Source organism: Lutjanus erythropterus, chromosome 15 (genome assembly GCF_056507025.1).
Source record: "Lutjanus erythropterus isolate fLutEry1 chromosome 15, fLutEry1.hap2, whole genome shotgun sequence".
In the NCBI taxonomy this organism is placed as follows: Eukaryota; Metazoa; Chordata; class Actinopteri; order Lutjaniformes; family Lutjanidae; genus Lutjanus; species Lutjanus erythropterus.
This window is the reverse complement of record NC_139331.1, coordinates 32,914,020-32,938,467: the sequence shown is the minus strand read 5'-3', so window position 1 is coordinate 32,938,467 and position 24,448 is coordinate 32,914,020. Positions and strand designations below refer to the sequence as shown.

Here is a 24,448-nt window from a genome sequence, read left to right as displayed (position 1 = left end):
TCATGGAATGACAGTGACCCTGACCAGTCAGAGGCGTGTATTTTGACAGAAGGGGCGGGAGAGAGGCGTGTCTGTGGGCCTAGGGTGTCGCCGTGGTGGCTCCCATTCGAAGGCGACGGCGGTCGTCTATATTTCGGTTCTAATCTGTCCTGAAAAAAGCGAAATAACTCCGAGCAGACAGTGAATTTGACACACTATAACGTTGAGATTTTTTTCAAATTCTTCTCGGTCGAGCTTGCGGCAGGGCTCTGGAATGACGGGGTGTGCCGAGAATTTGAATTAGCTCGCCGTTAGTTTGAAGAAAGAGTGAGTCGGGGTAGAGAGCAGCAGAGAGGAGCCATTTTGTCCCGACTGTGTGGGAGAAAAGAAAGAGTGGAAAAGAGGAATCACACGGGAGGAGAGATCCTATTTTTGCTTTCTGTTCTCATGCTGTAGCTTAGAGGGGGATAAAACACTCGGGCTTGGGAGATATAACTTCACGGACACGTCTACGGGCACGTTATTTTGGGTGGTATTTAGCCAACTAGCTTGCCAAGCTAATCAACAGATCCCAGATTGTTTAACTGTTTAACAGTCCAGAGAAGCGGGGTAGTTGGTCAGGTTGGCTAAGGAGCTGGCTTTAGACTCCACATAGACGTGCTAGGCTATTATCAGCTTTTTTTTGTATCTTGTCTGGGTGAACACACGCTGTTTTTCAATGGCGAAGAAGACGTACGACTTGCTGTTCAAGCTGCTTCTGATCGGAGACTCGGGCGTGGGGAAGACCTGTGTGCTGTTCCGCTTCTCTGACGACGCCTTCAACACAACCTTCATCTCCACCATAGGTAAGAAGCCACAGATACCGGGTGGTGTGTTGATACGGGTGTTTCTGGGGTGGTTTGACAGCTGGGTGACTCGCCTGACTCTCTCTCGCTGCAGCTGGAAATGGTAGGCAGGACATATTTGGTTAGCCAGTGTGCTATCAGCATGCACTGGCTGGCTGACGTTAGCCTCTCTCCAGGCCTCCTGCACACAGGTTAGCTGGGAAGCTAGCTGTGCAGCTTTAACTCACACTCCAGCCACCCCCTGTTTTAAAATGACTGTGACTTTAATAACAAAACATTATTTTTATTGTAGTTTAGCCTGCCAGTAATGGCAAGTATAACCGGTTTAGGTGCCAGAGGGATTGCTGTCATGTCACTTGACCCAGTGGCTAGTGAGCTAACGAGGCTAGCAGTACAGGGCCTTGCTGTATTACAAAAGAACAGAAAACTGTCACCACATAACTGACAGGCGTTTATATTTCAATTTCAGTTAATATAATTATAAGGGTTTGTGCCAAATACACGTTAAAGTGATCAAACCCTGAATATTTGTTTAAAATGATATATGCCACACAAGTAAAGCCCCTCAAAGCAGTGATACATTACGTATTAAGATACTTAATTTAAGTAAAGGAAGCAATAATAAAATAAAAGTCACCAAAATTAAGTAGAGGTACATAAGCACTAGCAGTAAATTGTACTTGCAGAGGTTTTTATTATGTGTACAGTGTTCTTGGTGTATCATTACTGTAGCTGGTTGAAGTGGAGCTACTTTAACTACTTAATAGGCTGTTTAGTTAAATTCTTTTTCCTGTCAAGGCCCCCACAGTAGAGGTACGTTAGACCATGGACCCCAACTTGAGAGGATTTAGTCTTAGGGAATCCCCTCTGAGTAATCTTTTTGTTTTAGGTTGAACGGTAATGGAGTCTTCATAGTCTGTCAGTAATCAAACTAGAATCACTAAGAGTCATAACCAGTCAAAACTACCAGCACCATTTGTTGTTGTTGTTGTTGTTGTTGTTGTTGTTGTTGTTGTTGTAGTGGAGTAACTGAGTAGCAGTACAGGGCTGTGCTGTTGTTACAAAAGCAGTAAAAACTGTCTGCCCACATAATTGACAGGTGTCAACATGTTAATATTAATGTGTATAACTGTAAGGTTTTGTGGGAATTACACTTAAAAGGTAACACATCTCTGTTCAGAATAGATGCCACACAAGTAAAGCCCCTCAAGCAGTAATGGAAGAACTATTAAGATACTTTATCGAAGTAAAGGAAGCAATGCCATAATGTAAGAATACTCCATTGCTAGGAAAAGTCCTGTCTCCAGTACTAAGTTAAAGTACTTAAAAGCATTGAAAAGAAAAGTGCTATTTATTAAAAATGGGTTGTTTCAGATTTTTATTGTGTATAGTGTTGCTGGTCTGTCATGACTGCTACATTAATGTGCAATAGGGCAGCAGGATTAATTGAAACACTATTGAATTCACAATATTGCCAAGTGAAGTATCCAAATTGTAGAAGCTGCTATTTTTTGATGAAGAAAAACAGCATTATAATAAAATACTGTCATGCCGCAGAGATTCCCTGGCCTACAAAACTTGTTCTCCAGATATAAGAAAATGTGTTTATTTGGTGCAGACCTCAACAAATGTCACATCGATATGATTTTCTTTTCTTTTTTTTTCAGTGAAAATGAAAATTAGGACACAAAAATGACCATTCCTGCTTGTCGTGAATCATATCGCAGTCATAATATCTGTCAAAATCGTTGCAGTAACATATTGTGCAGCCTGAATGTTTAAGCATTTTAATGTACTGTAGCTGGTGGAAGTGGAGCTGCTTTAAGTAGTCTTGTCTTGAGCAATGGATCATATCTTTTGTATGTCAGAATTGATGATATAACCATCAACTATGAAGTACAGCATTTCCCTCTGAAATGTAGTGGAGTGAATGTATAAAGTAGCAGGATCAGCTACTGAAAAATACTAAAGTATGCCTGCTTCTAATTTGTAAGCAAACATACTTTGCTTCTTTCCATGACTGCTCCAAAGAGAACCATAAACAATTCATCATGGTGGCATCATCAGCTTTTTTCCCCTCTGACCTGTTACGCATGCGTCCAACATCACGCTCACATGAGTCAAGTGTCAAACTATGTCAAATCCCTGCACGGCCCAACTGAAGGCTCCATTTACCCCTGTTGCTTAAGATCAGTGCTGAGTAATAATGTAACATTAGACGTGTTTTGCTGAACTAAACGGAGCTGACTGCTTGCAATGCATCGGCATTAGAGCCTTGATCTCTTGATTGGGCTTTAATTTTAAGCCCAGATTTTCATAACCTTTAAGTGTTGACATCTCTCTTGACTGTATTGCCTAAGAACACACAACCATAATGGACAACAGTGACATCCAGGTTAGATTAGATTTGTTGAGGTACAACCATTGACAGTTTGTTTCAAAGCTTGCTGTCACATGTATTTGTTTATGTGTTAGGTTTATGTGATATTGATGTTTTGTCTTTCTTTGTCTTGTGATCAGCTTATTTGTGTTGTATTACACTGTGCTGTTTTAGAAACAACATTATGGAGCTTATGTGCCTTTTTTGACTTTAAAGTTGGCATACCAGAGCTCTGCCAGTTCAGCTAGTTCAAGGGAAGGCTGTGTGATGATGGTCAGATGCAGACTGACAGGTTCTTCAGCAGTCAAAGACGAATAGTGACCTTTGCTCCTTGTAGAGGTGCTTTCCCTGCCAAGTTGGGTAGCAAGTATTCCAGTGTTTGCAGCAACTACAGGTATAATTTCCTTCTTACCTTTAAGAAAAATGTATTATATTCAACACACTCTGTCTACCCCCAAGAAAAGACTTAAAAATAAGAACCTGTTCCACATGAAGAATCATGTGTAAAACCCTGCTAAAGCAATTGCTCTGGTATCTGTCATGTAAACATGCTCTGTTTTTGTCTAATTTATCCCAAAACTTGGGTAAACATCTTACCAAGTTATTTTAAGTATGAAGAATACCAGAAACAATGATGATTACAGTGCTTGAACTGAAACTTTCCACACAGTCATTGCTGTCATTTAGCTTAGGAGGTGCCCACTTGTGATGATTCCCCTGTTTGTCTAAAATGGGGCAACACCAGTAGCAAGTTCAGAGATACTGAGACAACACAAGACATTAGTCACAAAGCAACAAAGTTTTACTAATGTCAGAGTGTTCACTAAAGTTTTCCCAGGTTCCCTTTGAGGGCTCCCCCCTTAAAAACTACATCACAGTTTTCATCCAGTCACAAGCTTCTGTCTCAGCTTGTCTTAGTTTGTCATCTGTATTCAAAACAAAGTGTAATCTCACAGCACGTCATATACACAAGACCTTTAGTTGTCAAGGAGATCAGATGGTTAACAATATACAGTAAATATGAGAAATTATTTTTGATACATTTTTAGATATTACCTGTTGGTTCTACTTCTGGAAAAAGGCAGAGCCCTTTCAGAAGTACTGTATGTTTTGCCCTACAGTCAAAGGATCTTTGATCAGATTACCCTTTCAGTTCAGTTCAACTTAATTGTCATCATACTTATCCTCAGGTACACAGCACAACAAAAAGCTCATACGCTAGTCTCTCAGTCTTGGTACAACATACATGGCAAATAATACGAGAAAATAGTGCAAGGACAACAACACAGTTCAGGACAGAACAAGTGTGCAGAATAATGGTAAACAATTTTTGAATTATATTATATTGTGACGTAGAATGGTAGTTCGAGGTTGCTTTAAGTATTATAAATGGAAGCCAGTAAGGTGCAGTAACCCCAGAGTGACTGAATTCAGTGCAGTAGTTGTCAGTGGAGTTGTTGTGGATAAATAATGTAATGTGACATGTTATAACATAATTGTATTATAATAATTATAATATGTAAAACAACATACAATACTTTAGTGAAAATGTATGATAATATATGTAGGCTGATACAGTTGTTTTCATCATTGATTATTCTGCTGATTATTTTCTTGATTAGGCATTTGTTAATATAAAATGCCAGAAAATAGGAAAACATATGCTTCATAATTTGCAACTCAAGGTAGCAGCTTCAGATCAGTTGTTTAGTCCAACCAAAATCATGAATACTACAGTAGATAAAGAAAACCAGCAATTACCCATAACTGAGAGGCTGTAACAAGGTATTTTTTGGTGTTGGTGCTTGAAAATGACTTAAGTTATTGATCAGCTGTCAAATGAGTTGCTGACCAGTTTTCTCTGGATCAACTTTTGTCTGTAAACCAGTGATTTGTGGATGGTTGCTTTTTTGATTTAATAAATATGAACTTTTTTGAAGAATATTAATCCAAGCCTCTAACTGTGCGATAGTCTGCTTTTGCTTTTGTTGCCATTTGATCAGTGGTTTCATTGTTTGGCCCAGTATTTTGTTGGCTGCGATGATTGCTAATATTTTGGCACTGTAAGTTTAGTGGATGCAACAAACAGATCATAACACTGTACTGCTGCAAGTACAAAATGTACAGTTGTTAAATGACAGGAATCCATCTCACCAAACGCTGTCAAAGTTGGCAAAAAAAAAAAATCCGTGCTTCACTTGAAAAGGCCCCATACACGAACAAGGTACAGGCCTTGATGTCTAATCTGTAAAGTCTAACAGGAACTGAACTTTGGGAAGAAACAGCAGAAGCAGGGCATGTGAAACAGGAGTGTGTTCTTCCTCTGACACAGTACTCATACCTTTGGAGACAGAGATGCACAGCTGCTTCTCAAAATACCCCCACTGGAAACCCCCCCTCTTTCTCATCAGTCACCTCATCCTCATTTCTAATCACTCAATGCCCTTCCTCCTTCTATATTAGAGGTTATGCATGTCAGGAGTGCTGAATATGCATGATGTTACGATTCGAAATCTCTCTCCACAACACATCATGAATTTTGCATGGAAACTGGCGATGGCTGAAGTGGAATTCATACTTGTGGAAGAAATGGTTCCTCTGGGATTAAAAAGAAAGCCGGCCATAAACCATGCACTCTCTCTTTTAAGATGTCCAATTCAATATTTGGCTGTCATGGAAAGTGTCATTCTCCTCTGAATTGTGCCCATTTTTCCAGTGATTAGGTAAACGTGCGATTGCACAATTCACGTATTTTCTTGACAACCTGCCAGTGCACCTCACCAGGGAAAACACACAGATCTACTCAGTGTTTTTACTCCTCCCCAGGAAGACACAAATATGAAGTTATCCCTGCTGAGCTTGATTTTGGAAAACTTTTTGTGATAGACATCAAGAACTGTATCATGCCCAAAATGTAATCAGTGCATCCTCGCTCCTGTTGAATGTTTTTCAGGGTAAAACATCAACATAGGCATAGTAAGCTTTGTCTGATCTGCAGAATCTCTTCCTCTCTTCTTTGTCTCTTTTTGTTTCTGGCAAACCATATCTTTCTATCCCTCCCTCCCTCTCTCTGGAGAGTGCATAATATTTAGTGAGTCACACCTTGGCAGCCAGTTTCTTCATTATTCTATGGGCCTGCCCCACCTAGAGCACAGCTGTTTCTTGTACTTTTTAACCAACCACAATTTCTGACCAGAGCTGAACTGACAGCTTACTGTTACTTAACTGGAAAACACCACTTCTGGGCCAAAAAGTCTCAGTCATGAGTCACTCCTTTTTAATCTGGCCTCCTCCAGGGCTTCATTATTATGATAAAGATAATTATCTCAGTTACTCCAAACATGATGATTCATTTGGATTATTTGTCTATATTACACCTTTGCTTCTTGTTTTTTTTTTTTTTACTTTCAGCTGCTGCTAGAAGCTGGTAAAAGTCACTGATTGCATTTTCTATTAAGCTGGAATGATTAATTGATCAATCTATTAGTTGGTCAAAATATCAATATTTTGATTATGTCTGTTGTTTTTCAAGCAAAAGCATCTAATATTTATTGATAGTAATGTCAAGTGTTTTTTTTTTTTTTGAATTGTTGGTTGAAGCCACTTGAAGTTGTCAGTTTGGGGTCTGGAAAATTCAAATTCACATTTTTAAAAACATTTTATATACTAAACAATCAATTCGTTGTGGAAATAGTCTGCACGTTAATTGATATGAAAATAATCGTTCGTTGCATCCCTATTTTCTGGGGTATAAAGTAAGGGTTATTTAAATAATCGATTCATTGTCAGTTTTTCTATTCTTTAGTCCACCAACATCAAATTTGTTTTGATAATTGATTAATTGATTTTAGTCACTTTCTGAATTTTCTTTGTCCTATATGATCATGAAATGAATATCTTACACGTGTGGACTACTAGTTGGACAAAACAAGCAATTTAAATGGGTCAGTTAGGGCTGTGATGTACATTTTACTTATTAGGGCTGAATGATGATAATTTGATTATTTTGACTGAAATTGCAAATGTGGTACGCCTGTGATTTGTGATATTAGAAGGAATGACCATTTGATTTTCTCATTATTCTTATTTTTATTGACAATATTTAAGCAAGTATAGTTTGGTTGTTTTTTGTTTTTGTTTGTTTTTTGCAGGGATCTGTTCCAAAACAAAGATTCTCTGCAGCACTACGATATTCATTTTGAAATGGTATTTTGCCTTTAACAAATATTAAGCCTCCTGTGTTTTAAAAATTGTGTAGGCCAAATTGCCATTTTGATAAAATTTTGATTGTTTAGCTATCATTTGTATTATATGGTCATTTTTTAAGGGAAAAAAAGATTAATTAATTAAAGAAAATAATCAACAGATTAATCGATAATAAAAATAATTATTAATGGTAGTCTTAGTTTAGTATGTAAAATGTCTTTAGAGCCTAAAGTGGCATCTTCATATATCTTGTTGTGTCTCACCAGTTCTCTAATACACAAATATATTCAATATATGTTGATATAAAACGGAGAAAAGCAGCAAATGTTCACATTGAGAAGCTGCAACTAGAGAAGGGTTGACAGTTTTGGTTGATAAATGACAAAAACAGTGAATTTATTCATCATCAAAATTGTGATTGTTAAGGCAGATTTACTAGCCTGCTAATCATTACAGCCATGTAATGTTTATAAATGCTTTACAATTACATTACATTGATAGTAGATCAGAGTTTTGCCACGTAAGAAATCTTCTGATCCTGAGTGAGTCAGTTTACCACCAGGGTAGTCCCAGTACTGCTGGCCAAGAAAGACTTGATGGCAGTTAACCTCCTTACAAAAACATAGTGGAGTGTCCTTGTAAAAAATGATTAGATCCAAAGTCCAACCAAAATGGAAACAGAAATAATTAAATCCAAAGTCCAACCAAAATGGAAACAGAAATAAGTCGGCTTCCACGTTGAAAAACATGCACACGTAGGAAAAACTGTGTGCTCTCTCACCACAGCCTGTCCTCTCACTGCACCATCAGTCCAAATGCTTCAACCAAAAGTAATAAAAGAAATCCTTGAGGCTTCATGAGATGTCACTAATAAACTATAATATTCATAATATAATGATTCTAACCAGCTGTGTTTAAGCACAGGTTTTATAGGAACAAGGTTATTGCAGTGCATGCAAACACATTCTCAGTTTTCCTGCCTTAACCTGGTTCTTGTCTGTGTGTGTGCGCGCGTGTGTGTGTGTGCGTGCGTGCGCGCGCACCCCCATTGTTCACCAGCTGCTGATCCCACAGCTGTCTGCTGATAGGCTCAAGGTCTGGGCATGACACTGCAGAATCAGGAAGAGATAATGTTATTGTCTCTCTGATGGAAACACTTGTGTTACTCACTTTCCATTTCCCGCTCCCCCTAAATGTCTTTCTTTGGTTGTTTCTGGTTCTCTATTGTTGACATCTCCTTCTCTGTTTGCATCAGTGCCAAATAGTCTGATTGTCTCTCACTGTCAGTACTTCACATGCTAGTTATTCATTTATTTTGATATATATGTGCCGTATACTGATGTGTTTTCTTTCTCTTACAGGAATAGACTTCAAGATCAAAACTGTTGAATTACAAGGAAAAAAGATCAAACTACAGATCTGGTGAGTCAATGGACAGTTTTGAGACATTGGTTTTCAGTTTGCAGAGCTGAAGAGTGCTAAATATATGTTGCATGTGCTATGAAAACGTCGGTCTGTGTCATGAATGAAATGACTCCTGTAACACACTTGAGACAAGGCCACTCTTTTGTGTCTGAGGTGAATCGATGCACACGTAGACTTTATTTGGGCGGGTTGCCCAGGTATATGCAGGGCCGCTTAAGTTAAATGTGTCATAAAAATGGAAGTGGGGGTGAAAAAATCCAAAATGCATGTTGTCTTTTTTTGGGCAAATTTAGAAAACATACTGCTGAGGAAGAAAATAAACAGATCAGAGACATACAGGGAGAGAGAAACAAAGAGGTGGGGCAAGAAGTCCCAGTGTGTTTGCTGTCACAGCCTCTGGTAGGTGTGTGTGTGTGTGTGTGTGTGTGTGTGTGTGTGTGTGTGTTTGGGGAAAAGAACTGAAGAGAATAGCAAGGTGAGCAGATTAAAATAGTTTTGAGGAAATACTAAAATAAGATGAAGGATGAAGTAGAATTAAAATAGTTAAATAAGAGACAACCTACTAGAATTTATTATTTCAAATATATTATGAATCTGTTGCATTCAAAAAACAAAAACATTTTAGATTCTAGATTTAGTTTGTCTAAATTGCTGATAAAAACAAAAGCACTTTGCAGATTTGTACTGATGATCAGTATGGTTACTACTCATCACAAGTTTAATATATAGATTTTTGTACAGCAAGACATGTTGAGATGCTGCACTTCACCATTGCAGACAAATAAAGACAATGTTAGTTGGACTTGTCAGGGTTCAACAAAGATTGGGGCGAGTAAAATGCTGTGTTGCAAGTGATTAAAAAAGCTATATTGATAATTGATTGATCATTAAAGTAATTTTTTATGCAGAATGATTGAAAATGCTGTTTCGGTTCAGATTTACTTCTTTTTTTATTTCTGATCACATCAAACTGAATATCAAGACGTTTAAAGATAATCATCATCTTGGTCTTTGAAAAACTGGAATGGATACTTTTCATTATTTTCTGACATTTTATAGATGTTGAAGCCCTTGATTAAAATGACAATCAACTTCAAGTCTTTGTTGTTATTTGATAACCACTAGTAAATAAAACAGTTTGTACAGGGGCAAGAGAAAATTGACTTTTAGACATGGTAACTAGAGCTGCAAAGATTAAACTTTTAACCTCTGTAGCACTAGTGCTATGTGCAAAAAAAGTTAACTTACGGCCCAGGTTTGTATACCCAAATCCATGTTCTGAAAATTATACCATTGTTGTTATATTTGTCTCTCAATCCAGCCTTTTCTGTTTGTGCCTGGTTACATCATAGTGAAACATCTGTTTGACATACCTCCCTCAAGCCCAGAAATATGTGAGAACAGGAAATGGTCATCTGTCCATCAGGAGCTCTGCTGCAGGACTATCATTGTTGTTCACCGCAGCTGATTTTCCCCCAATTGAAATGACTTTTTTTTAAATGATTTTTGACATTTTCTTCTGCTAATATGATGAAACATGAAAATTAAACTAAGTTTGTCAAGTTAGATTTGATAAGATTTCATATAGAGCTGGAAATATTTTGTCATCTAATTGTTTTTATTATTTGGTGTTGCTGGATATGATGAATTTGGTTTGTGCAGACAGCAATCCAAAGCTGGAATGAGCAAAGTTTCGCCACATTTAATTGACATGCAACCTAAAGATTTAATTAATTAATGATACAAATTGTTGTAGGTGAATTTTCTGTTTTAGATGGAATTGTTCTACATGAGCATATTATCCACTTATTTTTGGTGTTAGCTTGAAGGAGGAACCAGGATAAAGTAAAATAAAATATTACCATAAATGTCTTTGGAGGCTGGGCTACCCTTGTGCCCTGGCCTTTAAAGACAGACTCCATCTCCGTTCTTTTCTGTTTTTTTTTTTTTCAAATGTGGGTAACAGTGGTGATGCCCCTCCTCCCTCAACCTAGGGTTTTTATGTGCAGCAACGTTATTATGCAGAAACCTTCGTCAGGTCAAGTGTGAAAAAGTTTTAGAAAGGCTTGGGAAAATCGCATTTTGACGCTGAAAAATATGTACTTATAATATGGACCAAAATGTCATCATAAGGATTTGTGTCAAAGATTATTATGTCAAGACTGAACTTCTTCATCCCATTAGAGTGGTAGTTTAACATTTAACTCAAGCTGAAGTGTGTGGGTCAATACACTGAAACGATGAATGAAATGCATATATAGATTTATATTGTTGAATAATCATGTTATATGAAGATAAACGACGTACAGAAAACTGGAATTGATACACTGGGAATTTTATGATAAGGTAATAATTGCAGCCCTAGATGTTGTGTCAAATGTTGAAAGCACTATGTGATGTTTTAACAAGTTGTGACATGATGTTAATCCTATGGTATGTTTTCACATCTATAGCGTCAGTCCTTCCCCCAAAGAAAGCACAGAGAGGACGTATAAGGAATATGAAAATACGGTACTGTCTTTTAAGTACCGGAGTATCAGGAATCTGTAATTTGCAAGTTAGTTAAACTTAAGTAAAAGGCTCTTCTTTAAGAATCTTTAGCCCTTGTGACTTGTGCATGTATAAAATTTGCCAGCTCTTAAATAGTTTGGTTCTCTTGCAGTAATGATTGTGATGTGATCTGAGACTTGATCACATTTGGCCTGATACTGTCCATTAAACCTCTTCTGTGGCTGTTTTCTATCTCACTCTCTGTCCACATCACATATTCTCCTCTTCCTGTCTGGATTTAATCTTCATCAGCCACCAGAGTTGTGGTCATGCCCACCAGATTCAATAAAATCCAACTTTTGCAGAGCCAACTATGATTTTGAACGTCACAGTGAGACAACTATTGTAAGCGTATGTTTGATTTGCTCATGTGAGCCTGGTGCTTCTGGGCTTCTTCTCGTTTCCTGTATCAGCGGTGATAGATGGATGTTGGCAGGGTTTCCCCAGATAGGAAAATGTCATAGTTGAGATACATGCTAGTGCTGACGTGTGAAGGACATGGTTAGCCTGCAGTGGATTTTAATGTGTGTTTAGCAGGTTCCACTCGACTTGTGTGGCTTGTCGGGCTCCTCTGCACCTAAAAACAGAGAAACTTCTTCTGTTCAGAGGCAGAATTGTGCTAATAGGCCCTTAAATATTTGAAGACTTTTATTAGCCTTATTTGGTGATCAAGATAATTGCATTACCTTATATTGGCCTGTAACTGGAATTTAAAAAGTCACCTGAGCTGCAATGATGAGTTGAGGAATTGATTTGCTCTACTCTACTCTTATCGCAGCTTCTACAGTGTGAATATTTTCTGGTTTCTTTAGTCATTTATAATGGTTAACTGAATATCTTTGATTTGTGGACAAAACAAGACATTTGAGGGTGTCATCTTGGGCTTTTGGAAACACTGATCAACATTTTTCCCCACTTTCTGACACTTAAAGGATCAAACAACTAATCAATTAATGGAGAAAATAATTGACAGATTAATTGATAATGAAAGTAACCATTAGTTGCTGACCTAATTTTCACAATTAAGAGGAGTGAGTTGGCCAAGTATAGATCAGCGATTCAGAGCTAATGTATCAGTACTATACACTAAATAATGTTAGAGCTACAACAACTGATCGATTATTAAATGAATCAGCAAATATTTTTATTATTGATTAGTTGGTTAGAGTAATCTTTTTTTTTTTTTTTGAAAAAAAAAAAAAAAAAAGTCCAAATTCTCTGATTTCAGCTTCTTAAATGTGAATATTTTGAGGTTTCTTTAGTCCTTCATGACAGTTGTCTGAATATCTTTGGGTTGTGGACAAAACAAGACATTTTAAGACCTCGTCAAGTCTTTGGAAACACTGATCTGCTCCTTTGTTTATCAACAAAACAACTAATCGATTAATTGTGATAAAGCTGTTAGTTCCAGCCCCCAATAATATTATATCGTAATACTGGTATTTGCTTTACAAACAAAACATTTTAACATGTGTTGCTGGTATGTGTTGTGATTTGCAGTCATGGAAAGCGAGAGGCATATCAGCATCTTGTGAAGTAATCGTTGAGTCACAGTAATGCAAGAAAGCCGTGAATACAAACAAATAAAATGTGTGTGTCTGTGTGTGTAGGGACACAGCGGGCCAGGAACGGTTCCACACCATCACCACCTCCTACTACAGAGGAGCCATGGGCATCATGCTGGTCTACGACATCACCAACGCCAAGAGCTTTGAAAACATCAGCAAATGGCTGCGCAACATTGACGAGGTAAAACACACACACTTTCTCCCTCTCTCTTTCCATACTCGGAGCCAATAACATCATGTGGATTTATGTTGCAGGGTAAAATGTTATCAGAGATGTTATCGGGATTTTATGGCTTTTGGAGAGTTGAGTGCTGGCACTCCTTTTTCTATTGTTACGTCTTTGGCATGATGACAAAGTGACTTAAACACTTTGAGTGAATGTAGCCAACATTGCTAACTAGCTGGCTGACCTGTGTGCAGTGAGCTGTGTAGCAGGAGTCTGTGACTAAATGACTGCAGATGAGCCAGATGGCTGTGTGCAGCTGGGGTTGTACTGTTTTACTTCTTAAGTATTAGTGAAACCTGAGATTCTGCTCCAGACAGTCAGCATTCTGTTGCCATGTCTGTTTCCAACTTTCAGTTTTACTTTTAAACTATCAGGAGGAAGTAGGAGATGTGGTTAGAATAGCAACTAATACATCCAGGTGTGACAAATGATTGCTCAGTAACAGTAATTATATTAACAGTGATACAGGCCTAGACAATAACCTTCACAAGTCCACAGTCACATGTCCACCTTAAGTCCAAAATGTACACCATCTCCATACAAAAATTAGTCACTCAAATCGCTTATTTTCAAAATTACAGTTTTGAATTTCTGCTTTGTCTTTATAAACAGAATTGCATTTAAGGTTAACCTGAGTTCTGTATGAGGTCGCTGAGTGAGGTAATTTTATTGAAATTGCAATATGGCCAACTACAGTTTTCAAATCGCAGGATGCACAGTATTTGTTAAATATGAAATGTGAGTTAAAATACTATTTTAAATTAAATATCATGGTGCTGCAGAGGTGTCCTGGTCAACACATCGTTCTCTAAATTTCAGGAAATATCTTTATTTAGTACAGATCCCTGCAAAAAATAAGATCACTTGATTGTTTTAATGTGTTTTTCAATGAAAATGAGAATGTTGATAGAAAAATTCTCCTTTCCTCTGATATCCCAGATCATGTTGCAATTGCAAAATTAGTCTAAATAATGCAATTAGGTATTTCTTCAAAATTGTTCAGCCCTTGTGAGGACCGGCGTTTCCCTCTTTATTTGGTCATAATGGACACAAATCCATAAGGGCAAGGAAGTGCAGACTCACGCACACAACATTTAGTGACATCAGTCTCCAACAAGCCTGATATTTCAGAGTGATTAGCTAATTATCAGATAAAATGGACAAGCTGTCTGTAACATACGGTTTGTCTTGCTGCTGTCAGAGGTAGATGGATGTCTGTGGACATTGTGCCTTTGTTTTAACTTCCACCTCTGTTGTTTTTCTGAGTTCATTGCCTAACACGTTGCATTGTGTTTTATTCTACAGCACCATCTTATTATTTATCTCAGTACTGATTATTCTATTATGTGAGTAATCTTGTGGGATCCAGTCCAGATCAAACACATCAGTTTAATTACCGTGAGAGTTGCAATCAATAGCTCACACTATCAATCTTTATTATCCCTGGATGCAACACTACACTATGATATTACAGAAGACACACGATCGGTATGAAGGTTTTACGCATTAAATGAAGCGGATAGGTTGAGACTGCCAGGCATTTCTTGCAATTTTTCTCTCCCTCGCTGTTAAAGAGGTTTGAGTCCGGTCAAGGAAAGGAAGCACAATGCATTTCCTGCTAACTAAGAACTTGGCCTTGCTCATGTTGAACTTCTTTGTATGAAGGCTTGTTGTTGACTCCAGAGAGAGTTAATAGGATGCAGAGATTTCTGCTAACTTGGAGAGAAATATAAATACGGTCTTGATGAACAGAGCGGTATCAACTTGCAATCTACTGTGCAAGTTTGCATATGTCTCATAAGTTGTGACTCCTTCAACCAAAGAGTGAATTTGTTTTATTTTAGATCTGCAGGGATCCATTGATCATCAGAAACTTAACTGACATCTATTTTGAAAAGATGAAAATCAAATAATTGTTCTGTTTATTTATTTAACATTTCCTGGTTCCAGTTTCTCAGATGCAAGGATTTGATGCTGCTCTTTGTGACACACGATAATAAACCGAGTATGTTTTGGTTTGGTTGACTGTTACTTGGATAAAAATAGACATTTGAATAGCTTGTACTGTGGGAAATGATGATCTTTCACTATTTTCTGATATTTTACAGACAGAAAAATGAATCAGTTGATTGAAAAAAAAAAAGTTGGCTTTATCAGTAATGATTATTTTCTGAGGTAAAATTAATTGAACTGAAACAATTAAGCATTTAATTGAGCAACTTAGTGATTGACAGAAAATTAATCAACAATTATTCAGTCAGTTAATGGCTTCAACCACTTTTTAAAGCAAAAATTTCACAATTCTCTTATTTTCTGTTTTATATCCTTCTAGATTTATGGGACATTTTTCACCTTTGACATTTACTTGTTTTATACAGGAGGACTGGTAGTATTAGTTTGGCAGATTGATAATGAAAATATCTGTCAGTTGTATCTCAAATCTATCCAACAGTTGAAGTTTAAAAGCCTAAAACATTTCTTATTTAATTTTAATTATTTATAATTTACTTTGTTGTGTTTTGCTTTATTTTAAATTATCTTGCGATGTTCCAGATTTCTCTTGAGACCCTTTGAAGGAATCCTGACCCGTATGTTGGGAACCGATTGTCTGAATGACTGAGTGGAAAGTAGAGTTGTTCTATTAGAGGAACCAACCAGTTCTGGCATTTCTCAGAGAGACAGATGCAATAATTTCTAGATGCAAAGCCATGTTGCCCTGCAAAATTAAGAAAGTAACTGACACATATGCTCAGCATCTTGGCCCCTTTGACTCTAATGGCTAATAAATGCTTGAAATGTTATTAAATTACCTGTTTATTACCTTTGTGTGTTTCATTAGGTTTGATTGATTGGGTGGGTTGTGGGAGCTCGTCCAAGCGGTTCTCTGAAGTCCGAGATGAAGCTGCCTTTAATGTTGCTGATAAGAAAAAGTAATCTGATAATCAACTCTTTCTTCTTCATCTTTTTCAGCATGCAAATGAGGACGTTGAGAGGATGCTGCTAGGCAACAAGTGTGACATGGAGGACAAGAGGGTCGTACCAAAAGCCAAGGGGGAGCAGGTGAGATGGTGCAGTCCACTGCAGCTATAACCAGCCGCTCGTCATCAAGGTCCTGCATGTTGATTGGCTGATTTGTTGCTGCCACTTTGCAGCTGCACATTTAGTTCATAGACCTGAATCTAGAAAAAACTTCTTTAATCATTGATTCCCCCTGCAGTCAATCCCATTTCAGTCCCATGTTCTCACGTGTGTATGACACATTTACGTGATAACTGTGTTGACGAGAGTCTCATCCAACACTTAATGTTAAAAAACACAATATGTAGTAGCAGGAAAATAGCAGGACAACAAAAAAGAGAATACAATGTTTATTTAACACATATGGGTTAAAAATAAGGTATTCAAAGTGTGAAAGCTTCTTGAAATTACTTGTGAAATGTCAGCTTGCACCATCCACTAAAATAGAGTCTACTTATAGAGCATGCAGTAAGCTGCTGATTGTTTGCATGCCATAAAGGCTTATGGCTACTATAACAACTATAACAACAACTGCTACTCAAACAGCAGTTTCTTGGGACATATTAGAAATGACTAAAATTTCAGAAATGACCATTTAATTCTATTTTTTTAATTGTCCAAATCAAAGCATTTTATCAGCAAAAACTTTTTCTGTTTAGGAACTACCCCATATTGCAGGTAAAAATATAAGTCGAAGGTTTCTCTCTCCACCGCAGTGTTAAAGGTTAGAGAATAAACTGGACTTTGTAGACGAGCTCAGAGGATCAGGGCTGAGAAATGTGAGCCTCTTCGCAGTCTTAACAAGTGCAGTTGAGGTGCCCTTGAGCACCAGAGGCCCTGTAACTGTGGGACATTGAAGTTTGAGTTCCAAACGTTTTAAAAGCAACATTTCAGCATTCAGTTATGTGCCTGCAAATGTTTGTTTACTTAATGAAAATAAGGCTTTCATTATGTTTGAGCCCCCAGACAAGTTCCAGACCTGTTTTGTGGTCACATCACTTGCCACATTAAAGTTCAGTCCCTGTGTATTGACCCCGCTGAATAACTGATTGTACTGACACATACTTGCCTCAGAAATCCTCATATGTTCGCCTGGGGGTTTAAATGTGTTGCATTCATGCACAAACAATATCCTGCATTGTTTATGAGAATGTGAAATTGATAAATTGATGTGATGGCAGAAATACTGTTGCAGCTAGTGCTGGGTGTTTATGGCTAAAATGAAAGGGTTGGCTTTATTTTCAGGACAGCCTTTACAGACCAAGGTATAATTCAAACTATATGTAGGCCTTAAAATGCAGTATAATTTGTATGCTTGTGCAGTTACAGTTGTAGAGGAACGGTAAAATAGCTGCTTACACAGCATGCTGGTTTGCTTGATCTGGGAGTCTCAAAACCACAACATCTCCATATCTTTGAGGAGATATGATGTCCTGTATTATAAACAATCTTGTCAGCATTGCTCACTTCATGTCTGAGTAAAGACATCTACGTGAGTAAAAATAACAAAGGCCGCTCAAGTGTGGCTTCTACCTCAGTAAGTCTGAGCCGCTCAAAACATTGCTGCGTAATGCTTCGAGCACAAGGCTCTTCCTCAGACTGCTTCTGATACAGTCACCATCTTAAAGGGACAGTTCACCCTAAAATCAAAAATAGATATTTGTCTCCTGGCCTGTAGAGCCATTTATCATCTAGATTTTTTTTGGTATGAGTTGCAGAATTTTTGAGAAATTGGCCTCAGAGTCTTGTGGTGCTCAGAGTAAAAAACATCTGAAAAATTCAAAACCAGTGTGTTTCTAAAATCATGACCCAGTCACTCAAGATAATTCACAGACCTTGTTGTGAGCAGTTTCATGTACAAACTATTTTCTTTCTATTAGGAAGAAAGTATGGCTAATAATGGTATACATGGATAAATAGCATTACTTAATGCTTGACCTTTTCAGACCAAATATTATCACAGATCACAGTGTGGGCAAACAACATTGTTTACCCGTAGCTGACGTTAGCTGACGCGTAGTGTGGTTAATGTTAGCAGTGCTGGCAGCAGCAGCCTGCTCTCCTTGTAGGTTATTGTCCGTGTCTGTGCTGAATGTGGTTACACATTGCTCCAGTTGAGTGGTTGTGTACTAGTTTATTCTGACACAGCTGACATTCAACCTTATTTTCATTTTCTATATGAAAATACTGACAAACCGCACTGATTTTATGTCATCTGTCAGACTTTGTTGATAACAACAGGTGGGCCATCAGGGTTGTTTGTCAGGATCACAGCTCTGACTAGTGGCAGGCCGTTTCATAACACCTTAGAGGCAACAGTTAACTGGCATTATACATGAATAAAATATTGACAAATAGTTAAACTGAATAGTGTTTCTGGTGCCAACTAGCGAGGGTGGCAAATTTTAGTCATAGTCAACTAATTGCACACATTCCTAATCAGAAGCAGTTGAAACGTCATAGCAGTAAATAAATGTCCTTTAAACAGGAGCATTCTGGTGTGCGGGTCGCTCTCTTTTTTTACTCTGCCAGGTATTTTGCTTCCGGCACCCATCCCATTGGGAATTGGGGCGTCTGTCTGTTTTTTATTATCTTTTTTTAGGTGGTGGTTTACCCAGAAATTCAGGTTTCAGCACCAAGATTCAAATTGTGTCAAACTGTAGTTATCTCTTCTCTCCAGTCTTTAGCAGTCTGTTGTCTTCTTTTAATTCATCTGTTGACTGCACAACATGTGAATGCACTGATGGCAGATGGAGAATGTTTAGGTGTTTATCCCTTTGTGTGGAGTAACTGTGGTGACTCCTGCATCTGGTGACGTCAGTTTGTGTACATGTCCTCTGTTAGTATACAGGGTTTGGCCACTTAATGAAATCTCGAGTACAGCTCCTAATCAGCCAGGAGAAGTGAAAAACATCTGTGGGTGTGCAGCTCCTTTAAGAGCTCTGTCTCATTGTACCAAAGCAAACTAGCAGTGACTGGTCTGTCTGCAGATTTAAAACAACATCAGATACAGATCCGCTTACTCACACACACACACACCTACCTGACTAGAATGGATGTGCGTGTATACATTTGTGTGTGTGTGTGTGTGTGTTTGAGTTGGTAACACACCAGTGATACCTGATCTGTGTTCTGCACAGAGGATCAGCCACTTTATTTTTGGACTGGAGCGTCTTAAACCGCGGCCAAACTCATCGTTCTCGCTCTAACTCTGTTTTCTCCTCCACAGATTGCGAGGGAGCACGGCATTAGGTTTTTTGAGACGAGTGCTAAGGCCAACATCAACATCGAGAAGGCTTTCCTCACGTTAGCAGAAGACATCCTGAGAAAGGTGTGTGTGTGCACTTAAAACACCAGCTCTGATTATAGTGTGTGTGTGTGTGTGTGTGTGTGTGTGTGTGTGTGTGTGTGTGTGTGTGTGTGTGTGTGTGTGCGCTCAATCATGATCAATAAAAGTGTTTGTACATCAATTCACCACTTTAACAGAACCAACTTTAATGCTTTTATTTGACTGCTTGATATTTGCTGGAATTGCAGTATTAATTAATTGCCTTTTCTATATAGAAGTATAGGAACAACTGCATCAGTTTATTATACTTTAGAGGTCATAGGTATTTATATTCCTCTCTAAGTACCTGCAGCTTTGTTCCTCTTGGACGCCTGAGTTAGCCAACAGTCAGATGCAAATTGTGATGCCAACTGTAAGTGGAAATGTCTCTAATCTAACTATGATAACAGCATCTGCCCACTTTAAATGGCTCAACAGTGTGCTGACCGGTGGTGGAGCCTCTGCTGCTGTTATTACACTCAACATCCACAAGACATGTTGTCAGTCAAATAAAGGGGTTAGAGCTTCTTCCATGTCAACATGGGTAGCCTTTTAAATAGGGAACGCAAAATTTAATTTAGACTAGTCAGCTGGTCTAACAGTAGGAAATCACTCATAGCAGTTAATATGAGTGAATTAAGAACATGAATGAAATATTGAAAAGTAGTTTAATTGACTAGTATTTCTGGTGCCGACTGGTGAGTGTTTTGACGTTTAATCATGTAGTCGACTAATCATGCGCATCCCAGTTTCTAAATGATAAAAAGCGTAGTTTCTTAAACACCTGTGAGGACAGTAAGTTAAGTCAGGTCAGTCAGTGTTGTCTTACAACCTAACTAACATTAGCAAAGCTTTTTTATTTTATTAAGTTAAGATGTAGTCAGACTGTACATACAGACTGTACTGTGTAATATTGCAAACACTAGGGCTGGGTATTGTTTAAAAAAATTACAGTACCAATACGATTAATTTAAAAATTATAAGAAATCTATTATTTATGACCTGTAACCAGTTACAGTAGAGTCCAGTGCCACTGACCCAAACTAAACTCACTAGCTTCTTGACTGACAATTTGAATCATCATCGGTTACAAAGTAGCACGAGTGTATTGTCAAAGCTTTGGTCACACAGACTGAATAAATATTGGGCCTCATGCAAAAACATTTTTGTATTCTTACCTTAAATTCCTTTGACTTTTGTTTGTACAAAACTGTCATGTCAGATTCAGCAGATTCAGTTCGTGAGACTTTTAAATTATTTGTATTATTAGCATATTAACGCCCCAGTAATACCATATAAGGCTGTGCATCCTGCTCCATATGTCAGGAAGTATTCATTCATGAAAATGGCATCAAAGACAAAACAACTTTACGAGTTTGGAGTTTGACCTTCTGCTTTCGGAGATCCATAAAGATAAATCTGTCATTATAACAGCGTCAGCAGTGAAAGAAACGGGAAAAGCGAGTGCTGTTAACGCCGTGTTACAGGAGGGTCGGACTGTCACTGAAATAAAGATGAAATGTCTCAAAAAAAAAAAAAAAAAAAACGACTCGCCACAGCAAGGCAGTCGATGGTCAGGGGGAAGTTTTTATCACGGGGACAGAGTAAGTGAGAATGAACAGCAACATCATCATAATCTCTTTTTCAAACTCAGAATGTCTGCGAACTAATGAAATATACAGTAATTAGTGAAAAACGTATAAACTATTTAAAAACATCTGGAAGAAAATTCTAAATACGAGAAAACTGGTGAATGCAACAAGTTTTCCTAAATCCCTTGTTCACTCCAACCTTAAGAACAAACCTGTTTGTACAAATGGTTCTTGCATGAGGCTCAATGTATCTTAAATCACTCTCTTATTCTCTCAATCTCACTTTTGGAGTTTTTCCATCTATCAAATGCTGCACATTTCATCGTGGGCCGCTGTGGCCATTATGAGAGGGCAGAATAATGCTAAAATGTCTCACTCAGACAGTCCATTAATATGATTTTCATATATTTAATAAAATGTGTTTATTTTTCTGTCTGTTTATTATTTTTTCTGCGACAGACGCCTGTAAAAGAGCCCAACAGTGAAAACGTCGACATCAGCGGTGGAAGTGGAGTCACAAGCTGGAAGAGCAAGTGCTGCAGTTGAACAACTTCTCTGTTTCACTCACACTAACGCACACACAGACACACACTGACACACACGCAGACAAACACACACACACACACACACATATTCTCTCTATCTCTAACTCTAACTCTCTCGCTCTCTAACCTGTCTCATGAGTTTTCTTGCACACTGACACTCTCTGTCTGTCTCTTTATCAGAATAAAACAATAAACCACTTCACCCGTCTAATACCCCCTCCTCCCCTCCCCCACCCCACCATATTCTTCCACTCTCCATCTGATCTGATCATTTTTATTTCTGATAAAAAGAGAAATCCAGTCACGTTTCTTGTCATTTGTTTTAAAAGTTGTAAAAAAGAAAAAAAATGTGAAAAGACAAGCTCATATTTTTAATATTTCCTTTGCCTGAGCTCACCTGGTTGGACACCCTCACCCACCCTTAACCTCCCCCACCCTCCCCACCCACCCACCCACCCACAGCACTCACCTTCAGTCAGAGGAAATCAAAATAAAAGAAAATCAAACAAAAAAGACAAACGTAGGATTAACATTTTGTACACTTAGTGGGGTTTCTGTTGTCTAACCGTATTTGGTCATTTACAATTTGTTACCAAGTGACAGAGGCGTGGCTAGCTCCTTTTGTATGTGGGGGTTTATTTTGTCCTGTGCCTTATATGGAAGACAGGGGCGGGGCTGTGTGGTGGGCGGAGCCACATCCACCCAATGAAATTACAGTTTAATATTCTGTCGGTTCCGGCTCTCGAAGCCGAGCTGAAGCAGAAGCGTTTGAATTTCTCCTCCAGCCAAGAGAACGGCATTATACAGTATGTCCTGTTTATTGATGTTTTATTTTTATCTGTATGATTTATTTTACTTTTTTTTTTTTTTTTTTCTTTTTTTCTTTTTCCCTATTTGGGTTTAATTTTTTTTTTTTTTTTTTTTTTTTTTTGTTCCTGCATGCAGATTTCTTTGGGTTGGAAGCGTTTCTGTAACGTTGTGTAACGTTTGCCACTGGGTAACTGTGGGCGGGAGGTACAGAAGTTCTCTTTGGAAATTCAAACAGTTTTGCAGATCCATTAAAAATAAGCTTGTTTAAGTTAACTTGTTTGTCCTCAATGATGTGCTCTGTGTAGTTTCATGTCTCCACTCGTGTCGGATTTTAAGAACTGTCAGTGTTTCCGCCTGCTTCATGTTTACTAGATTTCTAACAAGATGTTTGTGACCTGAAGAGGAGTTCCTGTAGATAAAAAAAAAAAAGCTAGTTTAAAGGGTAATTTCTGTATTTTTTCACCTTATTTTTTCCATGTTTTTGTGTGTCAGTGACTAATGGAGGCAACAAATTTTGAAGCTGGTCCTGTAGTGAGCGAGACCGCTGCAGCTGTCGGGCACAAAAGGGCTGCAATGTAATCTTAAGTGCACCCATCAAAGTACATCAAGTAAGTGCTTGTTTTTGCCACCGACAGACTCGGTTTGTTATTTTAAGTGTCTGACAACATCACAGAAAGGATCCCTACAAAGAGAGAGAGCTTTTTGTTAGATATGATATGTTTTGTTGAACAAGAAGCGGCAAACGCACCAAACTCCCTTTACAGAAACAGTAATTTCATCACCGTAAAACACATTTTATTCAAACTTGATAGAAACAAAATGAAACTCAGAATGAAATAAACCCTTTATTCACCGCCTTGAATGTGAAAATATCAAGAGAGAAGCGAGAGGGAGGAAGCAGCTGGGAGAAACGGCGTGTGCAGCCAGAATCATTTTAACATCCAACTCATTTAAGGTTTTATTTTGACCAAACCAGAGCTGGTGATTATTAGAGCAGTGGAAAGATGAATCAAGATTGTTTTGGTGAGCTTTATTTTGTTTCTGTTGAGTTTTAGTGAAGCATGTTTTATGATTATATATATATAAAAGGGATTTTACTCCTTAACAGAAATGTTCATCTCTTTAGGGATCCTTTCGATGTTGTAGCTACTATAAAGGACACTTTTGCTTTGGAATTTATTATTTTTTTTATGAACCTGGAATTTCCATCCTACACTAATGATATTTTGCTGGAAATTCCATGGTTTTTTTTAAAAATAACAAACTTTATTTGTATTGCACTTTTCATACACGAAATGCAGCTTTACAACAAAAAAAATTACATGCACCAAGTGAATAGAATGAAGATAAAACTAGGAATATAATGCTATAATTAATGACACAATGCATTAATTTTGACTAGTTTTAGCCCAGTAAATAATCAAATAAGGGACTGATTATTTCCTCATCATAATATCATTCCTGGCTTGTGCAGAGTCGACGTACACTCGATGACTTTATTTACTGGTCGAGAAAATTCCCCGATCTTGTCTGAGTAATCCGTTGAAAACTCAGTGAATTCTGTGAAAATGCATTATCGGAATGCTGAAAATATTTTGTCTTTGATGTTTATAAAAAATATTCTAATAGAAACTAATCAAGTTCATCAGTTTTCCTCCGCTGTATTTCTAAAATTCCGGCCCCGATTCCTTTTCCATAGTGTTGTCAAACACTTGGAAACAATCTGAGCCTGTCGGTGGCAAAAAAAACACACTTTTAGTGGAAGCACTTTGATGGTGTGCAATTAACCGTAACGATTACTTTGCAGCCTGTTTGCGGCCGTCTCCCTCAGTACTGCTCCAATTTCAAAAACTGTCCCCATTAGCCACTCAGACGCTAAAACACGGGGGTCCAGGCTGAAAAATACCGAAGTAACCCCTCAACTCTCACAGAACCGAGCTCGGTGTCTTTCGTGTTCTTGACCATGAAGATGATTG

At 37.9% G+C, this 24,448-nt stretch overlaps 1 protein-coding gene across 1 annotated transcript; it reads left to right on the top strand.

The window, feature by feature from the left end:
• The first annotated feature begins 82 nt into the window (after positions 1 to 82).
• On the top strand, positions 83 to 22,745 carry rab10 (RAB10, member RAS oncogene family). Its single transcript, XM_084738237.1, has 6 exons — positions 83 to 824; positions 8,772 to 8,832; positions 12,996 to 13,134; positions 16,150 to 16,239; positions 19,427 to 19,528; positions 21,577 to 22,745. Exons 1-6 carry the CDS (start codon positions 698 to 700, stop codon positions 21,661 to 21,663), a joined length of 606 nt encoding a protein of 201 aa, XP_084594363.1. The 5' UTR covers positions 83 to 697; the 3' UTR covers positions 21,664 to 22,745.
• Positions 22,746 to 24,448: the final 1,703 nt, after the last annotated feature.